At 42.4% G+C, this 13,486-nt stretch overlaps 2 protein-coding genes across 3 annotated transcripts in view; one reads left to right on the forward strand and one right to left on the reverse strand.

The window, feature by feature from the left end:
* Positions 1-13,486, reverse strand: part of lcor (ligand dependent nuclear receptor corepressor) — a 62,416-nt gene that overhangs the window by 12,240 nt on the left and 36,690 nt on the right. Inside the window, exons 3-5 of the mRNA XM_058046153.2 lie at positions 12,295-12,374; positions 9,187-9,319; positions 2,044-2,490 (exon numbers count right to left, since the gene is read on the reverse strand). Of these exons, the coding sequence (XP_057902136.2) occupies positions 2,044-2,490; positions 9,187-9,319; positions 12,295-12,374 (660 nt within the window). The remainder of the gene's footprint in view (positions 1-2,043; positions 2,491-9,186; positions 9,320-12,294; positions 12,375-13,486) is intronic.
* Positions 1-13,486, forward strand: part of LOC131100709 (MORN repeat-containing protein 4-like) — a 68,393-nt gene that overhangs the window by 261 nt on the left and 54,646 nt on the right. The window contains exon 1 of one of the 2 annotated variants that reach the window (XM_078793600.1): positions 4,180-4,318. The exons of the other annotated variant lie outside the window; for it this stretch is intronic. The gene's annotated coding sequence lies outside the window, so the exon portion shown is untranslated. Of the gene's footprint in view, positions 1-4,179; positions 4,319-13,486 lie in introns of those variants that run through there. 2 annotated transcript variants of the gene reach the window in all.

Raw genomic sequence — 13,486 nt, forward strand, 5'->3', positions numbered from 1 at the left:
AGTAAATACAAATGTTGTGTTTTTTTTAAGTAAAGAGCCTACATGTATTTAGCAGCATGTTTTTCTTTCTCCGTTTGGCGTCTGTAATCCCTAAAGTGCAGCTGACCTTTGACATCCCCGCTAACCCGTGCAGACCTAACTGGGCCACGGAGCCGCTGCAGCCTAGTTAATCTTCAGGAGCTTTTATCATTTAATCGCACCAAAAAAAAAAAAAAAGAAAACATGAGGTGATATTGGAATGAAAAACATCGCAGAGGCAGAAAAACAAGATTAATGCGCTTGTGTGTAGCAAACACACCAGCAACTGTATTAGCAAATCATATATTCATCAGTGTCCTGCATTGTGCACAGTAATCAACTTTTTTTTTTAAGTTTTTGGTAATTTTTTGTCAACTCCTTAACAAGGAGGAGGGGGGGGGGGGCTTAGCAGAAACATGCGGTGCAATTTTATTATTTTATTTTATTAAAACTAAAAATACTTGAATGCATGTAATTTAAAAAATAACATATTTTTTTATTATTCATATCATACGCACTTCAAAATTTTAAGACCAGTTGAAAAAAATTGCAAGAAAGTACATCTGGTGGCCAGCCAATCACAGGGCACATACAGACAAACAACCATTCACACTCACATTCATACCTATGGACAAATTTGGAGTGGCTAATTAACCTAGCATGTTTTTGGAATGTGGGAGGAAACCGGAGTACCCGGAGAAAACCCACGCATTCACGGGGAGAACATGCAAACTCCACACAGAGATGGCTGAGGGTGGAATTGAACCCTGGTCTCCTAGCTGTGAGGTCTGCGTGCTAACCACTCAACCGCCGTGCAGCCTGAGAGTAAGACCACAACCCTTAAAATGCAGATCCTTGGCAAAAAAGTGGACAGAATGAATGTCATTTTCTGTCAGGTAGACCTTGAATGGCAAAGGCAAAAAAGCTTTCTCTCCTTGAAAGCGGTGGGATTGTTGCGGTTGTGGTGAGTTTGGTTGCAGTAAGACAGTCTGTTTGAAACTTCTTCAAAGATACTGAGGGCCACAGAGCAAAAATGTCAAGTGGAAAAGCCAAAAAATGACCCTGAGCCGGAGGATCCCATTGGCAGTCCGTCAAGACACGGGGCCATCCTCGGCCCAAATGACGGTTGTTACTGGTGCTCGAGCCCATTATGTCATTGGATGGTCATATCACCTTGTACTTCAGTACTTGGGAAATTTATTTTTTAATATATTAGGAAAGCAGGAAGTGAACAAATTCTTCTTTTATGGTTAGAACTCACCTCGTACTTCGGTACGTGACAAAAATAAAATTTTAAAAAGTTAAAAAAAAAGCTTCAGTATGTGAATTCAAATTAATTTTTATTTTTATTTTTTTTCCTAATTTTAATTAATTAAAAAATACAAATAACAAACTATATTAGGAAAGCAGGAAGTCAACAAATGTAACAGTTACTGATTGTAAAAGTACCAGATGGAGGGGTAAGATTTAATAAGCTTTGCTTCTTCCTACTCCTTTTGGACATGTGGAACTGTGAACTGATTATGGGATGCATTCAATTGTAATCTGATGCATGTTCAAATGAAATAAAATTACCATTACCATTGCTTACACATAATGTTTTGTCTCACTTAAATGGGAAAAAAAAGTGTCATTATGGATATGTGATAGTGATGATCCTCTTCTCGCATTTCACATAATAACTTGATTCTCTTGGCTGTGCCAGCATTGAGTCAGGCGTTATTTGCAGTGATATTTCAAAGCGGCGCTAGCGAGCGAGCAGCATGTGAAAGCCTAAATCTTTTTGGCGAAAATTAAGGAAGCTTACAGTAAGCTGCTTCCTAAAAGCCGCTCTTAACGATGGCGAACGGTCACGCTGTGGTCGGGGGGTTCGAGCGGGGGAGTTGTTGACAGCCGGGTCGGTAATCGAACCGCGACTTCCCGCTGGGCCGTTTTGATTAAACGGATATGGTGTGTGTGTGTGTGTGAGCTCGTTAATATTTATAGGAAGGCTTGCTAATTGGATGTGTAGCCCCGCCCACTCACCCTGCTGTGTAGGCTCTGCCTCTGGCTGGTTCTTCTTGACTGTAAGGTCCAGCGGGCCGTCTTGGTCGGCCATGAGAAGCTTGCTGAGGACGGGGTTCTGTGCAGAGGCAGCAGCAGTGGCTCCGCCCCCTCCTCCGCCACCGTTAACGGTGCCATTACTGCTCTCGGTGCAGGCAACGGAGGCGGCAGGGGGGCTGAGACCCGGGGACGGGGATGAGGAGGCAGACGATGGAGGGGAGGCGGGCGCAGGCCCCGGCGAGCAGGGGGCGGCGGCGGCGGCCAGAGACGCCGCTCTCGGCAGGCTTTGGTCCTTCATGGTGCCGTTGGGCGGGGGCGGTTCGTCCTGAGTAGTTTTTGAGGTATATTCGGCGGCAAACTGGCGGATCATTCGCTGCATGATCTCACGAGCCACTAGAGGAATGTGAGGGTCTGAGAAACTCGGGAGTTCTAAGGAGAAAAAAAAACAAAGACAAAGCCATCAGAATTCTGTCTTCCAGGAACGTGCTCAGTATTTTATCCTGGATGAATAATCCCGGTGTCATACTGAAATAATCCAAAAATCACATTTAATCCCGTCTGTGACACCATGTACAGTAAGTGGAGCGCAATAAATGGGTAAGCTATCAATGTCTTTACCATTACAGCGACTGCAGATTCTCCCGCTACAACCTCCCCTCACCCATGAACAAGACCCCGAGGTACTTGAACTCCTCCAACCCGGGGCAAGACCTCACTCCCGAACAGGAGGGTACAATCCACCCTTTTCCGAATGAGAACCATGGTCTCAGATTTGGAGGTGCTGAAGCACAAACCGCCCCAGTAAACATCAGGACCAGAGACAGAGACAAGATCTTAAGGTCTCCAAGCTGGACCCCCTCGATATTCCACCTACAAAAATTACCGTATTTTCTGGAGTATAAGTCGCTCCGGAGTATAAGTCGCTCCGGAGTATAACTCGCACAAGGCCAAAAATGCATAATTAGGTAGAAAAAAACATACAAAACCAAAACAGACATTACGCCATCTTGGAAGGCAAGTTATGGTAATGGTTTTATTTCATTTGAACATGCATCAGATTACAATTGAATGCATCCCATAATCAGTTCACAGTTCCACATGTCCAAAAGGAGTAGGAAGAAGCAAAGCTTATTAAATCCTACCCCTCCATCTGGTACTTGTATTATTTTTGTGTATTTAATTTTTTTATTATTTTTTTATTTTTGTCACGTACCGAAGTATGAGGTGATACAATATATGATATGTTTTTATTTTTAAATGTTGATGTTAAAAAAAAACATTTTTTAAATTTTTTACATTTTTTAAAAATGTTATTTTTGTCCATACCGAACTACCAAGGTGTCCAGTGTTTATGTAACATAAACAGTTTTTTCATTTATAAGTCGCTCTGGAGTATAAGTCGCAGGAACAGCCAACCTATGAAAAAAAGTGTGACTTATAGCCCAGAAAATACGGTATATATTTTCATTAAAAATTTGCTCCGAAGTATAAGTCGCACAAGGCAAAAAATGCATAATTTCGGTAGAAAAAAACATACATAAGTCGACCTGGAGTATAAGTCGCATTTTTTGCATGTAATTTATTTTACAAACTACTTGACCAAAACGGACATTACGCCATCTTGGAAGGCAAGTTCTAACAATAAAAGAATAGAGAACAGGCTGAATAGTTGTAAGATATGCTAACACAATGCTTATTCAGCTACACAAAAAATATAAACATGAACAGAAAAGGTGTCCGGTGTTTATGGAACAAACAGTTTTTTTCATTTATAAGTCGCTCTGGAGTACAAGTCGCAGGAACAGCCAACCTATGAAAAAAAGTGAGACTTATAGCCCGGAAAATACGATATGTCTTGATATAGGCTTGAATTAGTGCTGGCAACGAGAAGCAGGCCGAATGGCACGTAGTAGCGTGCCACCAATCCAGTACTACTAATTGAGCTCCATTGCCTCCCTAAACCTCTCCCACACCCGGGGTTTTGCCTCAAACGTGCCAAATTTGCATGCTGCTTGGTTTTCTGGTACCTGGCAGCTGAGTCGGGAGCCCCACAAACCATCCATGCTCAACAGGACTCCTTTTTCCTTCTGACAGCACCCCACCAAAGCCCTGGTCCACCAACAGGCACTGAGCACCTTGACCATCTTGCATCTGCAGTTCTGATTGGCTGCCTCAGCAATGGCGGCACAGAATACGGCCGATTTGGACTCCATATCCTCATCCTCATCCACAGGATTCAGGAGAAGCTCTACAAGAGGTGAGAGCTCCCAGCGTTCCCACGTTCCCACGTTCCCAGCACACCCTCACACCACGTTTGGGTCCGGCTTCCTCTTCTGCCATCTAATCCAAGTCATCACCAGATGGCAATCAATTGACGGCTCAGCCCCTTTCTTCACCCGCGTGTCCAGAACATGCAGACGCAGGTCAGATGATCCCACCGCAAAGACGCCAGTAGAAGTTTCCAGTGTCGTTTTATATTTTTTAAGAACATGCCAACGGCCAATTTTGAAAAAATGTCCCAGGAAGCACCAGCAGCACCAGGCGCTCTCCCTCCCATCATGCCTTGCATGGCTCAAACAAACCCCCAGCTCTTCATTGATCAGACTGATAAGACGTTCTAGTAATTCTCACAGGCCTGGTTTGTTTTATTTAATTGATGGACTTTTAATCTGGCGTCGTCCCAGAAACTTCATCTGTTTATTTGGAAGCTAGCATGCCAGCGGAGATTTAAATCCTCATGAGCTGCTCTGTTGGCCAAATAAATCCTCTTTTTTTTTTTTTTTTTTTTCTTCTTCCCCCTCCACTCCTTTGGCTCACGGGCTGCATAGAAGCATCAAGCCAGTGTGGTAAAAGTGGCGTGAAAACCGCCGATGTTCCATCCTAATTATCCATGTGAACTTTTCACCAAGCGGCCCGAGGCACTGATGACTTCTCCGCCAATTAACGCGCCATTTTTATATTTCAATAATGTTATATATTCAGGAGGGAAGGCATGCGAGTTTAAGGCAGATTTAAAAAAAAAAATGTAATGACTGCTAACGAGCCTCCCGTAATAACTGTACTGTGTGTGTGTGTATAAATGTGTATAATATATATACTATATATATATATATATACTACCACCGCTCAAAAGTTTGGGATCACTTGCAAATTCTGTTGTTTTCCAAAGAATTACATATAAATATATATATACTACTGTTAGCACGCAGACCTCACAGCTAGGAGACCAGGGTTCAATTCCACCCTCAGCCATCTCTGTGTGGAGTTTGCATGTTCTCCCCGTGTTTTTCTCCAATATACGTATATATATATATTTCTTTGTTTTCCAAAGAAAAACACATTTTCATTAATTTCACAAAAAAATTTGTCCATTTCTCAAACAATGAAAATGAATGAGATGATAGATTATAATAATAGAGAATAATAGATTATTAGAAAACCCATCTAAAAAAATCTAAACTAAAACTAAAATCTCTTACATGCTGTTAACTACTCCCTTCAGAGAGCAGCACAAACTGGGTCTAACAAGGACAGAAAAACACTGCACAACTGTGCAAGAAGACTAATATCTGAGCGTGTGTAGTTTAAGACAAAGACGCCTCACAGGTCGTCACCTGGCAGCTGCACTAAATACTAGCCGTCAATCACCAGGGTCAGTATCAACAGTGAATATATATATATATATATATATATATATATATATATATATATATATGGCTCATAGAAATTAATTCCTTGAGAAATGTTTCATGGTGTTTTTAAACTACACGTCTGCTTTCAAACACGACCTAGCTGACATCAATAGCAACACCTGCAGCATTCCTAATGTCATTCGATAGGAAGAGATTTGCATATTTCTGTTTTCAAACATATTTAGGATGAACTTTAACGCAAAAAAAACCCCTCATCAATTAATGCGTGATAAATCTCTTGTCACTTCCGCTGAACCCGAGAAATCTAATCAAGCCTTAAGATTTAGTGTTACATAATTAAATTCTCCCACGTCGTCGCTTCAGTGCAGCGGTTTGGCTCAGTCGGGAATTCTCCCGCAGGCCAAGTGGAAGTAAACAAATCATTTATTGAGCAAGAGGAGCATCAGAGGAGAAGTATGAGAACGAGAACAAAAAAGAACAAGAAGGAGAACACGGAGAACAATAAAAAAGGCGATTAAGCAGTGTAGAAAATGGGATGGATGGAGGAACGACAACAAAAAAATGGAGTAAAATGAAAAGAACAGCAACAAGAAGAACATGAGGAGGATAATAAGAACGAAAGAACAAGACGAGAGGAACAACAGAACAGCATGAAGAAGAGGAAGAAAGAAGAACAAGAAAAAGAAGAATATTAATATTAAGAACAAAAAGAAGTATGAGAACAAGAACAAAAAGGAACAAGAAGGAGAACACTGAGAACAAGATGAGAGGAACAGAACAGCATGAAGAAGAGGAAGAAAGAAGCACAAGAAAAAGAAGAATAGTATTAATATTAAGAACAAAAAGAAGTATGAGAACAAGAACAAGAAGGAGAACACGGAGAACAATAAGAAAGGCGATTAAGCGGTGTCGAAAATGGGATGGATGGAGGAACGACAACAAAAAAATGGAGTAAAATGAAAAGAACAGCAACAAGAAGAACATGAGGATAATAAGAATGAAAAGAAGAACAAGACGAGAGGAACAACAGAACAGCATGAAGAAGAGGAAGAAAGAACAACAAGAAAAAGAAGAATATTAATATTAAGAACAAAAAGAAGTATGAGAACAAGGAGAATACAGAGAACAATAAAAAAGGCGATTATGCGGTGTCGAAAATGGGATGGAAGGAAGAACGACAACAAAAAGAGTAAAATGAAAAGAACAGCAACAAGAAAGACATGAGGAGGATAATAAGAACGAAAAGAACAAGATGAGAGGAACAACAAAAGAAAAACAGCATGAAGAAGAACAACAAGAAAAAGAAGAATATTATTATTAAGAACAAAAAGAAGTATGAAGAAGAAAATAACACAAGACCAGAAAGAAAAAGAAGAATAGGAAGCACGAGAAAGAAAATAAGCAGTGGCTTGTGTTGGAAAACTGTCGACTACTTGACTTTGTGGTATTTATTGTCCAAAACGAAGTAAGAAGACCAGAGGAGAGCTGTGGTGGTTTTGCGGTCATAAGAGTGCTTTGAAAGCTGCTCCAATGAGTCCAACTCATGAATTTATCATCACATATCCGACTTGTTCAGCCATCTTTGAAGAGGTCCTTTTGGTCTGCAACAACTACCATTCTGACTCGCTCTTGGTCGTCACGAGTACAACGGCGTCCCCGCTACCTTTCTACCAGCTTTTGAAAGCTCATATTAATCACCATAGTCCAGGGCGGCAAAGTGGGTCAGCTTCGGTGGCCCAGATTCCTACTGCTTGAGTTTGGTCTACCTGGGGGGCACAAACTTCTCTGCCCCAAATGTAAATCTTTGGGAAAGGTTTTTTTTCATGTGGCGTCCCTCAGGGTTTCATCCTTGGCCCCTTTTACTTTTTCTAGTCTTTGAGTCCAACCGGTACTTTTACTTTGGATGTGATTGGGCTGAATGTATATACGCAACTTTGGGTTAGGTGCAAACTAAGGGACAGGAAGTACCTCAAGAGTACCTCGGTGCAGGCTACTACTACTAATACTGCTGCTACCAATGCTGCTACCAATACTGCTGCTACCAATACTGCTGCTACTAATGCTGCTACCAATGCTGCTGCTACTAATGCTGCTACCAATGGTGCTGCTACCAATGGTGCTGCTACTAATGCTGCTGCTACTAATGCTGCTACCAATGCTGCTGCTACCAATGCTGCTACCAATGCTGCTGCTACTAATGCTGCTACCAATGCTGCTGCTACTGCTGCTGCTACCATTACTGCTGCTACCAATGCTGCTGCTACTAATGCTGCTACCAATACTGCTGCTACCAATGCTGCTGCTACCAATGCTGCTGCTACCAATGCTGCTGCTACCAATGCTGCTGCTACCAATGCTGCTGCTACTAATGCTGCTACCAATGCTGCTGCTACCAATGCTGCTGCTACCAATGCTGCTGCTACCAATGCTGCTGCTAGTACTACTAATACTACTGTTGCTAATATTACTAACACTCATGCTACTAATGCTAATATTACTAACACTCATGCTACTAATGCTAATATTACTAACACTCATGCTACTAATGCTAATATTACTAACACTCATGCTACTAATGCTAATATTACTAACACTCATGCTGCTAATGCTAATACTACTAATGCTAATGCTATGACTGCTACTAATACTGCTAGTAATACTACTAATGCTGCTAATACTAATACTACTACTAATACTGCTAATACTAATACTGCTACTACTAATAATAATGACAAGAAAAAGCCAGAGCCTGGCCACACACTTGTCCTTCCCATTGGTCAACGCTAGGGATGTCAAAATATGAGACGTGATTTTAACATTTTTAATGTTACCTTTTGTGGTTTGTATTTACTTTGTTGACCACAACTCTTAGTGAGTGTTGACTATTAGGAAAAAGGCACTGCATTTCCATTGTAGTAGGATAAGCAGTAGAAAATGAATGAATTAATGTTTTTTAATGTCTGACCCTTAAAGCTGTTTTCACTGTTTTGTTCCCTCACTGTACCTAAAATGATACAAACCATGATAGGAGAGCGTACAGTCATGATGGCGTATCGTTCCACTCCTACTAAATATAGTGAAGCAAGGAGACGTTCAACTCCTCATTATTAGGTCGTCGCCAATTTAAATTTGGAATCTAAATATAGAGCAAGAAAGGTATTACAAACTTTCAAATTAATCTCTTCACTCCAGGTGGGAGGATAAATGATTAAATTCTGTGTGTGTGCACGCGTGTGGGTGGGTCTATGGTATTCCCTAACAGGAATATTTTTTTGGGGTGGGGGGGGGGGGGTTCCTCACATTCATTAATTTCCCTGCGGAATGAACCAAATTTCCAGACTTAACCTGCCTGGATGCACCTCCTGGAAATGAAATTCATGACTGGAGGGTGGGCACTAATGAGCGCCAACTGGTGTGTGTGCGTGCGTGTGTGTGTGTGTGTGTGTGTGTGTGTGTGTGTGTGTGTGCTCACCTTTCCTGTGGAACACAGCATTGAGGAAGTCTTGAGCCTGTCTCTCCAGCCGGCTGATCCGAGACTGCTCCTGTTTGGGGTCGTCGCACTCCGACAGCACCTGGCTGCCGGCGCTGAACTCAGCCCTGTGCTCCTGCAGCACAACGAGGAAGGACAACGGTCAGAACCGAAAGTGACGCCCCGTCGTGGAGCATCATTGTTTAAAAGCTACGAGAACAATGACTAATTGAACATTTGTGCAGCGCAGCCAAAGTAGGGAAGTCGACATTTCAAATTCATTCATTCATTCATTCATTTTCTGCCGCTTAGGGTCGTGGGGGTGCTGGAGCCTATCCCAGCTGTCTTTGGGCAAGAGGCGGGGTACACCCTGAACTGGTGGTGGTGATGAATTTCCAACAAGTAGGATTCCTTCTTTATAAATTGAGCATTTTTGCAGTTTGAATATAGAAAACCTAAAAATTAGAGATCTGCAGACATGAAATAGCACCCCTATAGTCACCTAAACACTCCTTAAGATATTCATTCATTTTCTGCCACTTATCCTCATGAGGGTCGCGGGGGTTGCTGGAGCCTATCCCAGCTGTCTTTGGGCGAGAGGCAGGGTACACCTTGGACTGGTGGCCAGCCAATCACAGGGCACATATAGACAAACAACCATTCACACTCGCATTCATACCTATGGACAATTTGGAGTCGCTAATTAACCTAGCATGTTTTTGGAATGTGGGAGGAAACCGGAGTACCCGGAGAAAACCCACGCATGCACGGGGAGAACATGCAAACGAGGGTGGAATCTGACTAGGGTCTCCTAGCTGCGAGGTATGTGCGCTAACCACTCGTCCACTGTGCAGCCTTAAATAATCAATGAAAATAATCATTACATAATTTAAATAGTATATACATTTTATTTAAATGTATTTACTGTTATTAAATATTCATTCATTCATTTTCTACTGCTGATCCTCACAAGAGTCATGAGGGTGCTGGAGCCTATCCCAGCTGTCTTTGGGCGAGAGGCAGGGTACACCCTGGACTGTTGGCCAGCCAATCACAGGGCACATATAGACAAACAACCATTCACACTCACATTCATACCTATGGACAATTTGGAGTCGCTAATTAACCTAGCATGTTTTTGGAATGTGGGAGGAAACCGGAGTACCCGGAGAAAACCCACGCATGCACGGGGAGAACATGCAAACTCCACACGGAGATGGCCGAGGGTGGAATTGAACCCTGGTTGAAGTTCATTGAATGGATTTTGGATCAATAATTCACGGGTTGGCTGGGTTTCACTGAGAGTCATTGGGTGACAACTTCCACGACCAAATATGGTCATTTGGCCAATAAAGTGAGACAACAGGAAGCAGAGTCAGCATGCAAGGAGGCAGTCGGAGACATGACTCATCACACATCACATCACATCACTCTGTTCACGTGTGCGCGTTAATGGCGCGAGACAAAGAGCGGGTTCAACAGCCTCGCTCTCTTTGGCGTTCCGATGGCGCCGCACGAGGCTTCGGATCAATGAATCCATGACGGCGGGGCCACACAAACAACAACAACAACAAGCCGGGTGAGCAAAAAGATGATATTGAGCGTGCCACGTTTTATGTGATTCACAACGCCGCCGCGGAATTTCCTCGAGTATACCCCCCCCCCCAACACACACACACACACACAATTGATTTCACTCAAAATGTTCTTCTCTGCTTGGATCACGCTGGATAAAATGTGTGACAAATTCTGTCAGGGACGAGCTGACGGACAGATGGGGAGGGACAGATGGGAGGACAAAAAAAAGGGGGTGTTTCTTAAAGATATTTTTAGGAGGCAGATGGCCGACCTGGAAGGTCAGCGTAGGGTCAAGTGGAAAAACAAGAGACGGACTTTGACGACCCCCCCCCCCCTTTTCCTTGTAGCTCTTCATAAGTCCCCCACCCTCACATAAAGGAAGTGGAGAACACAGACCTCCATTCAAAGCTCTGTTTCCACCATCATGCTAGTGCGGTATGGTGCTAGCGCGGCGGTGTCTAAAGTGCGGCCTGGAGCACATTTGCAGCACGTGGCTGCAAAAACGTTTTCTAACAAACAAAAAAAGTCCTAATTTGACAAGAACAAACCATAATATGAGCAAAGATAATATTTCATTAACACAGAATTGAAATATGAAAAAAAAAAATCGTAATATTATGACAAACAAAACAAAATAAAGTTCTCTTCCTGTCACGCCTTCCGCTCAAACGGTGCGTTTAATTGACTCCACCTCTAGTTTCGCCTACTCCGCTATGATTGGTCACACTCCCAATCGCTCCCGAGGACTTCCAGATATTATGTGTATACTGTGTTTGTATATAACTCTGGGTAAAATTGTTGATTTGTTCATATTGTTTAGTTTTATATTGTGTATTTTGTACTGCTTAACTGATTCTGTACTCTTGCTGCTGTGCAATGCAAATTGCCAACGTTTTGTTGAATTTTCATCAGTCAGAAGTACTTATGTACAAGTACTTATGAACGTCTTCCATTACCAACCTTTAGTTGAATTTTCATCAAAGTTGGAAGTACTTATGTACAAGTATTTATGAACGTCTTCCATAACCAACTTTTAGTTGAATTTTCATTTCATTTTCTTCATGAGGGTCGCGGGGGTTGCTGGAGCCTATTCCAACTGTCTTCAGTCGAGAGGCAGGTTACACCCTGGACTGGTGGCCAGCCAATCACAGGGCACATATAGACAAACAACCATTCACACTCACATTCATACCTATGGACAATTTGGAGTCGCTAATTAACCTAGCATGTTTTTGGAATGCGGGAGGAAACCGGAGTACCCGGAGAAAACCCACACAGAGATGGCCGAGGGTGGGATTGAACTCGCGTCTCCTAGCTGTGAGGTCTGCGCACTAACCACTCGACCACCGTGCAGCGATCTGTCGACTTATATAACAGATTTTCACTGCTTATATATTTTGTATTATGGTTGTGTGCGGGTCGATGACTGAATGTTAAATCAATGGGGACCAAAGGCAATTTATTTCAATATAAAATCTGCTGTAACGTTTTTAATATTTGTACTAGAGAAGCATTAGCATTAGCTCTTCCTACCTTGGCTTTCTCACGTCGTAGGCAGCAGAAGAGACAGTTTTCATCAAAAGACCAGTCGGACACTTCCTCAGGCTCGCAATCTGGTTGGGGGAAGGGGGGAGGGGGGTCAGACAAAGAACAGACGATTGAAAGTCCTGCAATTCATCAGCGCACACACACACACACACACACACACACACACACACACACACACACACACACATTGCCTGCTAAGGAAATAAAAGCATGATTGTGATGCCAACCAAGCTTGTTGTTGTTTTTATTTCCCGAGATGGCTTCAAGCTAATTCCCAAGAAAGTTTTCTTGGAATTATCAGACACGGTTCTATTCCAGCTCTTTTCTACTTTTGATGTAATTTGGCAGATTTTTGAAGAACATTAATGATTAAAAAAATATATATATATATATAACATTAATAATAACTGAATTGAAACATACATGGAATAATCCCGATGCTGACATTTCATCCGTGTTCTATTTACATAACGTCACCTGCATATTAACCAAGCTATGACATTATTTTTATAGAAGCTAACACTGAATAACTACTCTTTTGGAGTAGTGACACAGTGCTGAGTAGTGATGCGATAATAATACTTTGTGCAAATACACCTAATACAGGGGCAGCGATGGACTGAACCAAATAAATAATTCTTTTTTTTTTTGCTGCATTCAACTGGGATAGGCTCCAGCTCACCTGTGACCCAACGAAGATAAGCGGTACCGAAAATGGATGTGATTTTTGCTGTTTAAAAATGAATTTTTGCTTAGTAGCGTGGATCAAATCGAAATGTGATGAGGGCGCAAACGTCTCTACCAATCAGATAACGTTCTTGACCCCCCCCTCCCCCTCCCCGTCCCCCTGCAGGAGCAATGAGGTCAACGTGGTGTCCTGGAGTCATGTGATCCCTCCCCCAACAACTTACGGCATTTTTAGAATATTTCTGGCTCGTCAACGTCATTTTCACTCATGCGTTATGCTAACACACACACACACACACACAGGGCTCATGTTCTACACATGTTAGCATCATGCGCCACCACTCACGCATGCACAGCCCACATACTCCACATGTATTTCTTTTGTTGCTGTAACGTTATATATTTCAAACTAGACAAGCTACAAGTGACAAAATCATGCACTCATTGGACACTTCATTAGGTACCCCCTTTGTGAAATGGAAGAAAAAGG

The sequence above is a fragment of the Doryrhamphus excisus genome, linkage group LG9 (assembly GCF_037039965.1).
Source record: "Doryrhamphus excisus strain RoL-2023G ecotype Guam linkage group LG9, RoL_Dexc_Guam_v1.1, whole genome shotgun sequence".
Lineage (NCBI taxonomy): Eukaryota > Metazoa > Chordata > Actinopteri > Syngnathiformes > Syngnathidae > Doryrhamphus > Doryrhamphus excisus.